Below are 16,128 nucleotides of genomic sequence, written 5' to 3'. Positions count from 1 at the left end.
AACGATGCTGTCATTCCAGTAGCAGAGGACTGGACCCACTGGAGACACGCTGCCACCCAGAGCCCCCCTCCCCTCCCAGGGCACACTCAGGCAGCTGAGCCCTTGGGACCCGGTGCCAGTGTGACTGTGGTTGGATGCAGCCCAGGGTTCTCGCTCGTGTCGTGTGTTCGAGGTAGACCGCTCATTTCACAGCTGTGGATTTCCCCCTTCTGTCTCCCCAGAAATCGCAGGCACGCCGGTGTCTGAAATCGCCGGGCCCTTCTCAACAGACGACATAGCCAGCAACTGCGTCCCCGCCCTGCCTTTGAACGAGCCCATTCTGTGGATCGTCTCCTACACCCTCATGAGTGTGTGCGGGGTCATCCTCCTTGTCTTAATCGTCCTGCTGCTCGTCCCGGTCCGATGCCAGCTGAGCGCCCGCCACCCCGAGGCTGTCAACGACGAGTCCTCTCTGGTCCGGCACCGCTGGAAATGAAGGACAGAGCCTGAGCTCGGGCAACCTTGACCCCGGCTGTGAAGACAATGACATTGCAAGTGCGGCGGGCCAGGGGTTGCCGGGCCAGGTTTCTTCCTCTGTCCATTAGTCTTAAACCTCTGTCCTGCTCCCAGATGCCTTCCAGAATTCACTGTATTTTGAGTCTTGATTTCTTAACTTCCTTCTTCCAAGAAAAAAATGACAATAAAAAAAAAAACACCTCATTCTAAACCAAAACAGAGTGAACTGGGCTTCAGACTTTCTGCGACTGGTATACCAAACCGTCTCGATGTGCCTCCGGATAGAAAGCCAGCCGTGGCTCGCGCTCCGCGCTCCGGTCTCTGGAGAAACGAGTTGCCTAGCGCCCGCCGCTCTCCTCGGCGCACGGCCACCTTTCTGTATGAATTGCACTTAATGGTATTTTGCACCAGGTGTCAACCAGGGTCCAAACAGTCCAAGAAGGCTCCCCCTGGGACTGCGGGAGCGGCAGCCCGGGGCCTGGCGGCAGAGCGGCCTGCGCCTTCTGAGTCGGAAACAGCAGCAGGCCCCTTTTCTGGGTCTTTCTGTGCCCTGAACGGAGATCCTCGCCCAGTGGTCCTCACCAGCCTCTTCTGAAGACGGAACACCTTTGCCCGCTGCAGCGGGGTGAGAAGGAAGCCCACCCTCTTGTACTCGATGCTTCTGGAGTATTGTTGGTATACAAGTTTTTAAAAACTACCTCTGTTGAGACTCTGCCCAGGGTCCTCGCCCAGGGGAGGGTGCAGGGGGCCAGTTCCAGCCGCCGCCCACTCCTGAAAGAGTCCTCCTTCCACCCAGCCCAGCCCCACGAAAGTGGTGCTGAGCGGCGTGGGCATCGAGGACTTCCGTCACCAAGCTGGTCTTTAGCGCAAATGCGTATCTTACTCAAAATCAGTAAACAGCGCTTCGATGAGAAACGCCAATTCTGTGTCACTAGCTTAGTTGTTTCTCCTTCCAAAGCTGCTTTGGTTATTACCCTTTAGAGAAACGGAGAAAGGGCTAAATGGCCGTGCGCCTGGCGGGCTCTCAGGGGAAGGAAGAGTCTGAAGGACTCGGAGGGACCGTCTCGTTATTCCCGTGCTTTGAAACCGCGTGTCTGCATTTGCAGAACCACCCAGGCTCGCGCACACCCACGAGAATCAGCTTCAACAGCTCGGCGGAGCCGGTGGCCCTGGCCCGCTCACTCCCTCCCTTTGGTGGGCTCGTCCTGGGTGCCCCGTTGGGTGCGCAGCAGTGTCCTGACTTGGGGAAATCTTCTCTCGCTGTTATTTGAGGCCTTTGCCAAAGACAAGCAGAAACCTGTAACTCGATACAATTCGCCTTATATGGTCCGATGTAATTAGGAGAAGGGTTCAAAGCCAGCACCCTCCTCTCTTGTCCGTGTGCCAAGTTCAGTGTTCACTTTGCTTTGCTGTTGCGAGGAGTTGCGTCTGTAATAAAATTCCACTGGAAGGGCTAACTGTGGAGTGTCTCCTCCGGCTGGAGTGTCATTTGTGTTCACCTGGGGCACCATGTGGATGTCTCAGCCCTCTGCTTCGCTCACGGGACCCCAGGGCCACCTCCATCGTCAGAAATAGATGACAGGGGCAGAGACGTGAGGTCACTTACACACGTCCTGGTGTTCCCGCAGACTCTCCAGCCCTCCCAGCCCCCTGCGGAGAAGAGCATGAATTCTCTGTGTTACCCACCGTTAGTTCACGCCTGGCGGGAGGAAAGCAGCCCCTGGCGGGATGGGCTGGTGGGACAAAATTTACCAGATGCTCCTCGTCACGGCCCGTCTTGGCTGGTGGAGAGGTAATCATCTGAAATCTATTCCAGAGTTAGAAATCTCTGGAATTGTAATTCTCTTCTTGCCTTATTGGCGTTTTCCCTGGCTGCTGTTGTGTGGGCCACTTTGCAGAGAAGTGAAGGCCGCCCCCATAGACGGGGCCTTTCCCCTGGCTGTGAGAAAACTCTGGGCCCCTGAAATTAAAAAAAAAAGGGAAATTCTAGGTGTGGGCTGGTTAGTTTCTCTTCTCTGTTCTTCATGCAGGTGTCCTGTGTTTGTTTTCCTTGTTGGGTTTCTAAGCCCAGAATATTCTGCCGCAGCCAGTCAGCTGACCCCACGGTACATGATAATAGCAAGTTAGATTTCAAGCGAGGGTGTTTGAATGGCGCTTGCTATAATTCTTTGTATTTTGTGTCGGGTTTCTCTACCTTTTCATCTCTGGTGTCACTGAATGTGACATTTTAATGGGAATGCTTAAATTACAAAAGTATAATTTAGCAGCAAGAATGAAATAGACAATTAAATACGGGACCATTTCCCTGGCATGCCTTGCTGCTGATAATTGGACTTTGAGTCAAAACGCTGGTAGAGACTCCCACCTCCTAGAGTTATGTAAAGGGAGACTTAGTTGTGGGGTGGGGGCGCGGCGACCTTCAAGGAGGCTGGTGCAGTCACCAGGAAAGGGAGCAGTGGCAGCCATTGGAGGGTGTCATCCTAGAAGACGGCGGTTCTTTCCTGAAAACGGAGACCTAGTATTAGGTTGCTGTCAAACCCTGTCGGCTCTCTGACAGAGAAGAGAAGCTCCTATATGAGCATGCATAAGCGATACTTTTTTTTAACCTGGTGATGCTTTATAGTCCTGATAAGGTATTGGGAAACCAAAATGAAATGCTGTCTTCAGCATCTGAAACTGTTTATGGAAAAGAACAAGAAGCGGGATGGGCAGTGAGTGGGTTTCTCCACCGCCCCCCCCGCCCCCGCCCCTTGGAAATTTAAAAGCACCACCAAGTGATAGATCGGGTGGGCCATCTGCTATTTCCAAAGCACGATTTTGTAGTTCTGCACCCAAAACAAGTAGGCGGCGTAGGACAGTGGAGGAGGTCTTCTGAACCCAGTCCAGGCCCTGCCGTGCGGAAGGATTTGCCCAGATGCATCACAACGCGCAGGGGCTCGGTGGGAGGTAACTCGGGGGCAGATCACTGTTGGGAACGGTGAAAGTAGTTCCCAGCTGCACCGTTCGCTCCGCCGACCTTTGGCTCAGAGACTCTGCAAAGCAGTTGTGGTGGGGAGAGGGCAGTGTCTCATGGAAGAGGCGAGGCAGGGGCGTTTCATTATTCAACAGGTTCCCTGAGAGAATGAAAATCGGTTCATTTCCCCTTTCGGGGTCCCCCACGTGGCGGAGCTGCCGAGCGTGGTTCCGCTCTAAGTTCTGGCCTCGTGCCACCCGATGTCACGGGGAATAAACGACTGCCCCGGAGCCTGCTTCGTCAGCGACAATAATCTAGTTTCACAGGCGTCGTCCTGATGAGTGGAAACCGGATCGCCACGCGGGCCCCCAGCTGTGTTTTCCCTCGCACAGACTTGTTAGAGCTGATTACGGAACTGTTCGGAATTAAAACTCACCACTAAAAGGTTTTGGTTTTGTTTTTTTTTTTTCATTATTTTAGGGAAAACAACTAAACGCCATAAAAATGTAGAAACATGGTTTTGCCGAGAAAGGTACTAGATACGTAGTGCCAAGAAAACCGCACACAACTGGAAGCTGTTGTGTACATTTCTGGTGAGTCCTGAGAAATTCACATGTGAACTGACACTGTATACCCATTAATCAGCACACAGGAAAAATCCACTGTGACAGCAGGGAAGGAAAATTTTAAAATAAATAAAACTATGTAACAAAGCAAGCAGAAATTGCTCTTTCGGCAAAGTAGCTTTAATTCCAGGAATCTACAATATTTCTTTTACCTCTAAAGTTGTGGAATCCACTGGGGATGGGAATGATTTTACACAGTCGCAAACCCCAAACTTCAGGAATGTTCCAGCTGGGGTCCTGAGCCCAACGGCAGCCTGGACGGCATTGCCCCGGCCAGGTGCCAGGCATCACCCAAAGGTCCTCGCCGTCCTGGAGCCCACCTGGTGCTGTTCAGGGCCCGTGCCCCTCAGTGGGAGTCCCGAGGGACTCTAATGAGCGAGAACCGTGCTTCAGCCTCGAGCGAGCGCCCGGGCGGGTGAGACTGTCCTCCTGGGCAGGGAAGTCAGCCTGAGGCCCAAGTCGCCCGTGTGTGTGCAGTGAGAGCCAAGCCAGGCCTGGTGGTGGCCTCGGTGTGTCTGCCAAACCCCTCGTCCCCTTAGTGACCAGCTTTCCATACAGGGCGGGGCAAAGGTAGGTTGACCACTGTTCCTATGGAAAATAAGCCGGTAATTCATAACTAACAATCCAAGAATAAACTCCTGTGTTTTGTGTACTCCCAGCTGGAAGCCTACTTTTGCCCCACCCTGTGTGAGTGTCTCGAGGGCATCCAGTTTACCAGTATTTTGTTGCCTACCTCTGAGCTTTCTCAGGGGTGCTTATCATCAGACATGACATGCAGACGGCCAGTGTTTCTGCACTGCCTCGTACTGTGTGATTTCACTGCACGCTCCTTCCTAACGAGGGCCAGTTAGACACGGGGTGGGCCAAGAGGCCCAGGAAGGAAGGCATCCCAGGTAAAGCAAGCCTCCCGGGGCTCGTTGGGGCACCACTGCCGAAGCCGTGACTCTGCAGGTGTCCCGTGAGCATCTCAGGATGCAGGAGAGAGGGTGATACAGTATCTGCCTGGCCCCTAGATACCTGCTGGACCGAGTTGCCCGTGCCTGTGAAGCCGTGATGGGAAGTGGGTGGCTCCCTTTGCAGGTGGAAAACTATTTGTATCAGACCAACTGGGTGGAGTCTGAATTATAGTTTCCACACAGAGGCACCCCCACACACATCAATCTGAGTAGCATATTGGGCCAAAGTCAATGTCAATAGTTCTATAGTTACGAATCACCCAGATTTATAAAGTGGATTTTGAGTCTGCTGAGCCCAGCTGCCCTGGTATTGATCACTAAAAGGCAGCTTGCAACCTTGTTCACCTTTGCAACCTGTTGCCTCCTCACCGCTTGTGTTTTCCCACAGAATCTCCTCCATTTCGGTTGGAATTTTTGTATTTTTATTCACGATGGAGGCACAGATCAGAATATCACGAGAAGCCCAGTGACCCCATCAGGCAGCAGGCCTTACTTTTTTTTCCCAGTTGCGCACTGTTTGTGCAGGTGGTTGAAAGTTTGCCAATATCACCACGGTTTCAGCTTGCTTCCTTTCACCTGTTGGAGTAGAATTTCACACGAGCTTCACGTTTTCAAGTGAACGCTTCTGAAAGGAAGTTAAGAAAACATGAAAGGATGATCTTCTTGCAATAAAGAAAAAACGATGCAAGTCAATGAAGGATCTATTATTCTACAATGAAAACCACACAGAATAAACCTTTAATTCCTTATACAGCGCCCTGTTCTTTGTTGCTGGTGGTGTCAACCGGGGATTTTTTTCCCACTTTCCTAACTGTAGACGCAATGTTCTATCAGGGAGGTTGGAAGTTCTTAGTGTTGGAAAGAGAATGCATGAGACTCGTCATGTAATAAAAACTGATTTCTTTTGTAATGTAAAATAATGCATTTCCTACTATTTCTGTTCATTGCACAGTTAAAGATACTTAAAGTTTAAAATCGCTGTGTTCGGTCATTCAAAGAAGTCACTCATTTGCTTCTAAAGCTGGGGAACTTTGCTCCTGCGTGAACAGTGTTTCTGAGCGGGCGGAAGAGGGGCAAACTTCGTAGTCTAAAGCGGACGCTAGAGGGCGCGCTTTGCAAAATGAGTGTATCTCAGATGAATAGCCTTTGATGCACAATCCTTAAGTGTAACTTAGAAATGCTCGATTATTTTATACCTCTCTTTTGGAATTTTCCTCTATTTTTAGTACACCGTGTTGATTTAAAGTTGCGCTAGGACCCAGAGTTGGAGTGAAGAGTTATTTGCTCCATCTCAGAAGAGGCTCTGCAGACGCTGTCCAAATAGCGCACGTCAAAGCTGGAGTTTTCTAAAATCGTATTTTTGTACTTACAGGTCCCACCCATGTAAGAGTAAAAAAAAAAAAAAAGACTTTGGCTTGTTTGAATAAATAATATGCACAATTTGTTGGGTTTGGAGTTTTTTCAATACTTAGTTCAAGTCACGCTTCTGGAGAGACAAGGGTGACGCGCTGTGCGTGGTCCAGTTCTTTGTGGAGGTTCCTGGGAAGGATCAGATACAAACGTGAATGGAGGCGGGGCCCAAGCTCCATCACTCGGATGTGAAGCATACTGAAAATGCGAGAAACATAAAGTGCACTAGAGCGTGAGACCCATCCTGGGAGTGGAGAGAAACCCGTGTAGACGGGAGCCCCAGGAAACACATGTAAGTGGCGCCAAGGATGGGACAGGGCCTTCAGCCTGGCGCTGGAGACGGAATATGGCCGACGGGGAACTCCTGTGCCCCTCCCACACACACAAATGACGCCCCCGCCCCCCCGCTGCCCCCGCAAGGAGACGGTGTTCTCCAAACTCTACAGACAAGAAACCAGTTCCTAGTCGCACACCCAAGAGAACAGCCAGAAAAGTGTTTACCTTGGGAGGACACCCAGCTCCCTCCACCTCCGAAAGCAAATCTCATTCTCTGCATCACTCACGAGGTGCTGACTCACGCCTTGCAGAAACGGAAGGATCCCGCTGAGTGAGTGGGTCAGTCTCCAGAGGGGTATGCATCCAGTCCGGTGAGTCAGAAATGATGAATGGGGACGGACTTCACCCACCAGCCGTGATCTAGTTGCTACACGTACCCTTGAAAAATACATTTCTTTTGATGTCTGGGCACTGTTTGATAGATTTTTTTTTTAAAAAAAGGGAATTTCAAAACATTAGGAAGTGAAGCAACAGTTACTTGAAAAACAGAATAGGATATGTGCTTTCTAATAACACAGGAGATCATTGGATTTCCACTTTCACTGGTTTTCTGTGCTTGTTACATTTTGCCACCTGTAAACTCGGTGTGGTCCTGCAAATGCGATTTTGCATGCTTGTCGCTAGGTGGTGCTGTTGTGGGACTTTGGGGCGTGAGTTTGTGCTGCCTTTTTTTCCACCCCCACTCTGTGTGGCTCTCATAGGCAGCTTTCATCAAGTGTGTGTATTCCATTAAACTACATCCCCGCAAGTAGTCAAAGCTGTCCAGCTGTGTCCATTCTTCTCTAAAATACAATCTGCAAATTATGCTGGCCAGCTGGCCAGTAAACCTGGGAGGTAATCCACAACACGCCTCTCCAGCCCTGGCCTGTCCATCTGGCCGGCTGTCCCACGGGCAATAAAACTGAGTCACAGAGGTGCCATAAGGTCTCCAGGGTCTCCCTGCTGGTGGCAGAGTCCAGAGTCAGAAAACCAGCTTGTCTGATTACCGGACCCCTGGCCTCAACCATCACGCTGCTGTCTTCATCAGGTTAAACATTGGAAATTGAAAGGAAAATTATTTTTTTTTGAAGTAAGGATGGTGTATGCTATGGTCAAAATGCTACAAGGGAAAATATTGCAGAATGTATTTGCAACAAATATATCAGGGCAGAAGCTAACATTTTCTGAACAGCAAATTCTAGACATACATATGAGATATATTACAACATTGTAGCCTCAGAACAGCCCTAACAGGTACACACTTATTACTAAAAAACATTTCTTTCGCCCTGAGTGTTCACCATTATATTTTCGCCAGTTTCCCCAATTGCCTCTGGATCGCATTGTTTTCTTCTAGTAGTTTCCTCAAAAGGGACTTTCAGAAATAAAAGTTGCTGAGTCCTTGCTTGTTGAGGCTATTTGCAGCCTGTATACACACAGAAGATGCTGGCTGGGTGGAGAGGCCTTGTTCGCTTCCTGCAACTATGATATCACCGCCTTCTGGTTGGAACAGTGTACTGGGAGAAGCTGAGGGAGCCCTCACATCGCCTCTCTCATTTTAAGTGACTTCACTTTTTTCTTTTCTAGCTGCCCCAAAGGTACTTTTCTTGTCTTGAAAGCCCCATAAGTCTAGGCAAGAACACATGCTAACCATTTGGGTTCAAACTTCCTGTGCCCGGGAATTTGAATATTTCTTCTGGTCCCCCTGCTTTTCACGTGGACTTGAGTTCCTCAGGTGTTAGATGTGCTTTGCTCATCTTCTATAGCTGTCGTGCTGCAGTATTTTAAAAATATTTACTTTCATGAAGTTTTTTACTTGCCGCATTTCTAGCTCCTGTGTTCCTTGCTGTGTCTTCGTGAGCATCTCTTTCCCCTAGGGCTTCTTCTCATGAGTTTGTCTTTTCCCTTTTCGTTGAGTTTGGGCCGCCCGACTCTCACCTCCTGTTGTTTTGCTTTCTTCCTCCAATTTTTGCATTTCTCCATCATGGGCCTCTGTTGAAAACATTCATCCATGCCCTGGCTGGTGTAGCTCAGTGGATTGAGCGCAGGCTGTGAACCAAAGCATCGCAGGTTCGATTCCCAGTCAGAGCACATGCCTGGGTTGCAGGCCATGGCCCCCAGCAACCGCACATTGATGTTTCTCTCTCTCTCCCTCTCCCTCCCTTCCCTCTCTAAAAATAAATAAATAAATTCTTTTAAAAAATGTGTTTAAAAAAAAAGAACACATTCATCCAGTAAGTTGTGGCTGCTGCGGCGGCTGCTGAATTTGTGACGAAATGGGATGAAATGCATGCCTTTGGTTTGCTCTCTGAAAACCTTTTTTCCTGGTGAATGTTCTTCCCTGGGTGGTATAAGTTTTGCTCCTCTCCCTCACCCTTTGTGATAACGCTCGCTCACCAGTGCTGCCCAAGATGCTTTTGTACATCTGTCACTCACACGCTAGCCGTTGGCAGCAGGCTCCGGTGGGCAGAGACAGAGGACCGGGTTTCACAGCAGGGGCGCTCACTCGGCGGCCGAACGAGAGGACTGTCTTGTGGAAGCTGGAACGTGCGTGTGCACGCGCGCGTGTGTGGGTGCATTGTTGCACAGGCCCCACTCTTCTGAGTGTCTGAGAGGCACTGCCGGCCCGTTCCCTCTTCTTTCCCCTTCCCACGGCTGAAAAGAAGGAGAGAGGCTTTCACACTGCGGGGCAAGCCCCTCAACCGGGAAACTGGATGTTTTCTGGCGCCTCCCGGTGTTGGCCGCTGCTGGACCCAGTGGCCGCCTGTGGCTCTCTGCCTCCCGGCCCCCGCTCACCTCCGCTGCTTTTGGAAGTGTCTGCTTGTCCTTCGCAGCCTGCACTGACCTCTCCCTCCTAGTTTCACTAAAACCATCGGGTTCAAGGCCTGTGGTTTTAGTTGTTTTGCATTTTTCTTGTTTCTCTTCCACAGTTTCCAAGAAGCGAAGGGGGAAGTTGCTGACTTCCAGGTTCATACCGGAAGTTTGGCCTTTGGCTTTTATTGTAGTTCAACATCATTGTAATGGGGTTTTTTTTAACCACAGAAATGTTTTTAGTTCGGTTATTGAAATATTTTTAAGCTTTTTCATTGAAACTTCAAAAGGTATTAAACATATTCTTTGCTGTGCTCTTCGGGTGGAAAAATAAGTGATTTACCCGTTCAACAGGGAAGAAACAGGCATCATCACACGTTTGTAGGGGGAAGCCCTCGGCAACCATGAGAAACACATTCTAGTAATTCGAAGATCAGGAGGCGATTATATTAAGGGGGAAAATAATAGAAACTGGGCAGTGAGGTCAACAATTTTAAATGCACACCCACACGTACACACACACTCCTGCAGAGACGCACACACAGAGAAAGGAGCCGAGGCCTGGAGAATAAGGCTCCCAAAAGCTGAAGTGGTTATCTCTAATGGAATTACAGGTGGTTCTAAATATTCCTCTAAAAATGCTGTATTTTGCCCTGGCTGGCGTAGCTCAGTGGATTGAGCGCGGACTGCGAACCAAAGTGTCGCAGGTTCGATTCCCAGTCAGGGCACATGCCTGGGTTGCAGGCCACGGCCCCTAGCAACCGCACATTGATGTTTCTCTCTCTCTCTCCCTCCCTTCCCTCTCTAAAAATAAAAAATAATAATAAAATCTTTTTTAAAAATGCTGTATGCACAGTGGGGCAAAAAATGCACAGTTTACAGTTGTGAGCATGCAAAACACAGGGTTTATTCTTGTGTTATTGTAGTATTATTTTTTAATTATTGTATTATTTTCCACACGGAAAACTGTAAACCTACTTTTCCCACCCTGTATACCATACTTTTTTTAGAAGATTTTATTTATTTATTTGCAGAGAGAAGGGAAGGGGGAGAGAAAGAGAGGGGGAGAAAGACCGATGTGTGGGAGAAACATCAGTTGCCCCTCACAAGTCCCCAGATGGGGGCCCAACCTGCAACCCAGGCATGTGCCCTGCCCGGGAATCGAACCGGTGACCTTTCAGATTGCAGGCCCACGCTCAGTGCGCTAAGCCACAGCAGCCAGGCCTACATGTTGTACTTTTATAACCAGAAAACTCAATGCAGAATAAATTTTTAAACTTTGCTCATGGTCTCCTTTCTGTTCCTCAAACCTCATCCTGCTCAGTTTTCATCCTGTCGCGGTGGGCGGCCCCCCACCCACCCGCAGCCCCGGCAGGAAACCGAGTCCCTCTTGGCTCTTCCTCTCTCCGCTGCCCACACTAACCTGCTCGTCCATCCTTTCGGTTCTTCCTCCAAAAGGGCTCAAGTCTCACCCCGCTCCCCAGGCCCGTTCCAAAGATCTGTCTTCCAGACTCTCGAGTTGGTTTCCTTATTTGTCTCCGAGCCCTTCCCCCCTCCCACCTGGAGCCCCCCTTCTCTGCGGTCTGTACCACTCCCAGCCTGCTGCATTCCAGCACCGCGCCTGGGGCCGGGAACGGCCAACCAGTTCTGCGATAGCTGGCGCACAACGGCCGCCAGACAACCACACCGACAAAGCTGGTTGTGCCAGCGGCTGCGGGCTGGCTGGATCTGTCCTGCTCAGTAGATGTGGCTTAAGTGGGGGAAGCAAGGGGGTGGAGGGGGTGGGAGTGACTCCGTCCAGCACCTGACACCCAGTTCCAGACTGGACCAGGTCTAAGCCACGCGGAATGAATGATGACTTGTTCTCCCCTGGTCCCTGCACTGGACCATCCAAACAGCCTCTTAGTGTTTTGATCGACTGAATGGCATGTAAGCACAGGTGCTGTCTCCCTGCTCTCCCTGTTTCCGTGGGCCCTTCTGACAACTTCATTGGAGGGCTGGGGCAGACGGGATGTCCGGGTGATGGGACACGGGGGGTCTGTAGGGTCAGTGGCCTGGATTCTTTTCCTGGGATGACGTCCAAACTCACATGCCACTCAGCAGTGGGCAGGATAGGTCACCTGACTTGCTCATATGATCTGTTAAATGCTTGCTCATTGTAGAGGCATCTGCTGGTGGGTAAGATTATTTTTTCTGTGCATCCTGTATTTTGTGCTTCGTTTCCTTGGCCCCCTTTCCACCGGGGGTTTCAGGGCTGCTCTGCCTAAGAGCATTAATGCTTTCACGGGCAAGCCGAACTCTGCGTGTGTGAGGGGGAAACATTCACACACACGGCCCAGAATGCCCGACGCTGAAAGGAGAGGCGAGAGTCTCTGAATCAATATCTTGTTTATTGATTGCATTTCACTCGCTTGAAACAGAAGTCTCTGCAACAGAGGAAGAAACACATTCAATGAAACACTGACCTGGGTGAGTGTGGAAGGAAACCTACATCTCGGCCTTGCTGGCCTCACTCAGGAGAAAGGGAGATGGGCCTAGAGCAGTGGTTCGCTCTCTCTCCCTCTCCCTCCCCTCCCCCCACTCCCTCTTAGAGTTCCCTAGGTCTCGCTTTTCCAGGTTTAGCACCTGGAATTCTGCATAAATCACACCAGGACCTTGTTAAAACACACACCCTGCGTAGATCTGGGGCAGGGCCTTTCTGACAAACGGGGATGCTGGTCCAGGGACCCCACTAAGTAGCAAGGTCTAGGTTACCTCTCGTCCCCCATCCCACCTTCAGTGAACGCTCTACATGATTACTGCCTCTCATCATCCTTCAGACCCCAGCCTGGCCTCACCTCTTCCTGGAAGCCCTCCAGGCTCTCATCCTGAGATAGGATGAAAATGGAGCACCCCCCGCGATGGTGTCAATGAGCTCGGCCTGTATCCCCTGCCTGCTGGGAAGCAGGCAGTGTTGTCACCCTTGTTCCACCAGAATCCTGTGCTACGTCTGCCTTGGGGACAGTGATACTACAGTCCTCCCCCTGTATCTGCAGGGGCTTAGTTCCAGGACCCGCCTGGGACGCTGAAATCCAGAGCAGTCCCTTGCAGTGGATGGACACAGTATTTGCGCACAGCCCAACCACCCCTGTACTCCTTTAAATCTTCTCCGGGTCACTTACAGTACCTGCGGCAATGTCAATGCTACATAAATAGTTGTCACACTGTATTGTTTAAGGATCAACTTCCTGGAAGTTTTTCTGGAATATTTTTGATCCGCAGACACAGAGAGCTGTCTTAGCTCTTTCATGCACCAGTGAACGAGTGGTTGGTTGCTTGCCTATATTTGTCTAAGCGTTTTACAACGTCATCAAGACATTTTCAAGCCCCAGACAGCAGAAAAACTCCAGGTGTGCGTGTGTCGAGATCCGTTTGGGTACCACACACCTTGGGTTCATCCGTGGAGAGCTGCGATGATTCTCCCCAAATCCACCCACGCCGCTCAGCCCCTTCCCAGCTCCCCCCACCCACCCACCCGCGTGCCCAGCAGGGATCAGCGCCGTGAATGTGCCTCACCCTCCGGGGGGAAGAAGGCCATGGCCTGGGTTATATGTGTAGGGGCCTGGGGCATTCTTCACGATTCCCGACAGTCAGCCTTGCTTCCACTACCAAAAAGACCTTTGCTTCCCGTGCCCTTTGAAACTAACTTGAGCTCTGAGTCGCTCTGACCTTGTCCAGCCTCCATGGTCAGACAAGGGAGGGCCCTCGGACGTCCCTTGCCCATAAGAAGGGGACACTAACACCCACCGTACCCGGACAGCTCGGGTTTGCATGACGGAGGTTATGCCTTTGCCTACTTTTCTGCCCAGCACTTAGCCTGTGGCCTGACAGACACTAGTTCTCAATGGATCCTCTTTTGTTGAATATATGAGTGAATGAATGAATGAGTGAATAAATGAATGAGTGAATGAATGAATGAGTGAATGAATGAATGAGTGAATACATGCATGCATGAACTTGCAAAGCCAAACACTTACAAGGGAAATTGGAGGTATTAATACAAGCGGGGTTGTATTTTTTTATGTCTTTGAAAGAGAAGAGATGAATCCAACCAACAGAACTATCCCCCAGGAAGAGCAAAACTCTCTGTCCTCGGCTGGGGAAACTTCAAGTGCCTTCGTGAAAGGCAAGGAAATATACAGTGAACCGGTCGACAGAAAGGAGCGGGGAAAGGAAGGCGTGGCTCCTTCGGTTGTCGTTAAAATAACCCTGGTGCTTATCTACGTCCTGGCTCACTCGTGTGTCCAGTCACTGAACAAATGTTTGGAGAGTGCTGACCATTCCCAGGTCCTGCCCTGGGCCCTGGTGATTTGGCTGTCACCCCAAGCCCCCCACTCCGTCCACACAGAACCTGTAGTCTATCGGAGAGGGGTTTGCACCCTAGACAGTAAGTGAACAAGAAAAATGTCTGGAATGATGCCAGGTAGTGCTCCATGCTAGGGAGGAGGGGCAAAGGGCAGGGGACCAAGGGGGAGTGATGGGGAGAGTGATGGAGTGTCTCTGTGAATATCCCCATGGCCCATTCCCACAGCACCTCCCACGCAGGCTGCCCTTCGGTGGCCTCCCCCACCCTTCAGAGTCAACCTTGAGATCTGTGTTCCAGCCAGCTGCCGCCTGCAGAGAGGTCAGGGGAGGACAGAGGGAACTCCAGGTCCCGTTCTTCCCGGAGACGGGGTGGAGTGCCAGTTGGCAGGTGTGCTCTCCTTCCCACCAGCCCTGCACCGGCGGCTCTGGCCAGTCCAGTCCTGCCCATGCTTCCTGGTCCCGCCCCCTCGCCGCCCAAGGGGACAGCCCCTTGCTCATACACAAGGAGAGCTCTGGCCCGGCATTACCGTAATTCTCAAGGTATCTATCTACAAGGGAGGGGTGGGAGGGACAGCCTGTCTCTGTGATAGCAGCAGACTCCCTCATCCAGCTTCCTGGTTATGACAGTCATTCAGGTTCCCCTTAGCCAGCTGTCCCCACCGTAGGTGCCTCTCACCCACATGAGCCCTGCTGCAGGGGACCAAACCACCACAGGGTCCTTGCCTGGGAGGTTTAGGTGACTTCCCAGTGCTTCCCGCCCTGTGGCTCTGATCTCATATCGTCTGGATGCAGATGATCAAGTGTTATTTTAATAGACTGTGTGCTTCCAGGGGGTGGGGGACACTGGTGGCCTCACAGCGCTCTCACTCGGTCACCTGCACCTGACTCGCCAGGCATCTTGCGCAAACAAGGACTCCACTTGGGGTGGGGGGTCTGCCGTTCTAACAAGCTCCCAGGTGGTGCAGGTCCCAGGCCTACCCTCCGAGCACCAAATGCTGCAGTAGCGCCTCTCCTCCCAGCCTCTACTGTCAGATTCAGTGGTTCCCAGGTGGGGGCAGCAGTGCCTCCCAGAGAGACAATTTTTGGTGTCACAACGGGGGTGCTGCCCCTGGCCAAGGAGTGGGCAGGGAACAGGATCCTACCACATGCAGGGCTGCCCCCACAGCAAAGGAGCAGCTGGCCCAGAGTGTGGATCATGCCCAGGTTGAAACCCTGCGTGCTAACTCAGAAGCATCTAATGCTGTCTATATACCAGAGTTCCCTGGAGTTCTGAAAATGTCAGTCTGAGGGTCTCTCCTGGACAAGGGCCTTGGGATCTTTGGGGTGAGGCCTCAGCTCGATACTTTCACATGCAAACGGGGGCCCCGAGGTGCCCTCCAGCTGAGAGCCAGCAGCCTCCACCGCTGTGGCGGACCCCGGCCGGCAGAGTCCGCCTGTTGTGGCTGAAAGAGAAAATAAATGCACGGACGACAGCAATCCTGCGGAGGAAAAGGGGATGGCACGGCCACTCTCTCCAGGGGAGAGTATCTGTGAGTGCCTCGGCCACTCCCTCCAGAGGAGAACGCCCTGACCCTTGCCTGGACAGGCTTTTATTGTTTTTCTCGGGGCTTACATCAGAGAAAGATTTATTACCTATTACACAGAATATTGTTGTCCACATTTTAGGGACAATCCAGGAAATGAAAATGACATGCAGAAGGGAATGGCGCCGAGCTGATTAGCTTTGTCCTTGGGTGAATTCACACAGGCTTTGGGAATTACCTGGAAGATAGATGATACACATCTGTTGTTTTAGGCCAGGGTGATGGAGTTTTAGCAAGAGCAAGCCGTAACAGTCAGTGTGCATTCTCTAGGCCCGATTCCCACGGGGAAACTCGGTTCGAAGGTCTGGCTCCTGCCCGCCACCTCGCTTCTGTAGGTTTCCCACACATACAGAGCTGAGTCACATTTGCCAGACTGAAACAAACCGGTCCCCTACACACCACCATTGACTGTAACCATGGAAATTAGGGGTGAGGAAGAGGGCTCGTATCTGGGGGCTTTTTACATTCCCCGTAATTGCACAGCACACATTTCTGCTAACGCTGGCCAATGGGGTGTGGGACAACCGGAAGACACACCACTTGGGGGAATGAGAGGGACCCTCTGTGTGGGGAGGTTGGGCGGGAAGGAAGGTTCTGACTCCGCCCTGGTGCAAGGGGTCGCCGGCTGGGGTTCT

General features: G+C 51.4%; 1 protein-coding gene and 1 long non-coding RNA gene across 3 annotated transcripts in view; one reads left to right on the top strand and one right to left on the bottom strand.

Annotated features, from left to right (window-relative positions):
* The window catches only part of BACE2 (beta-secretase 2), a 71,647-nt gene extending 69,695 nt beyond the window's left edge, over window positions 1-1,952 (top strand). For both annotated transcript variants that reach the window (XM_045852371.1, XM_045852372.1), the window contains exon 9: window positions 222-1,952. In XM_045852371.1, coding sequence (XP_045708327.1) covers window positions 222-475 — 254 coding nt within the window. In that variant the 3' untranslated portion in view covers window positions 476-1,952. The remainder of the gene's footprint in view (window positions 1-221) is intronic.
* Window positions 1,953-2,102: 150 nt separating this feature from the next.
* LOC123827924 lies at window positions 2,103-11,117 on the bottom strand. Its single transcript, XR_006787384.1, has 4 exons — window positions 10,990-11,117; window positions 6,942-7,154; window positions 6,499-6,569; window positions 2,103-5,655 (listed from the first exon to the last, which is right to left on the bottom strand). It is a non-coding gene; the product is annotated as an uncharacterized LOC123827924 (long non-coding RNA).
* Between the last annotated feature and the right edge of the window lie 5,011 nt (window positions 11,118-16,128).

The sequence above is a fragment of the Phyllostomus hastatus genome, unplaced genomic scaffold (assembly GCF_019186645.2).
Source record: "Phyllostomus hastatus isolate PE091 unplaced genomic scaffold, TTU_PhHast_1.1 phas_contig_948, whole genome shotgun sequence".
NCBI lineage: Eukaryota > Metazoa > Chordata > Mammalia > Chiroptera > Phyllostomidae > Phyllostomus > Phyllostomus hastatus.
Note: the sequence above shows the minus strand (reverse complement) of the source record. Positions and strands in the feature narration are given on the sequence as shown.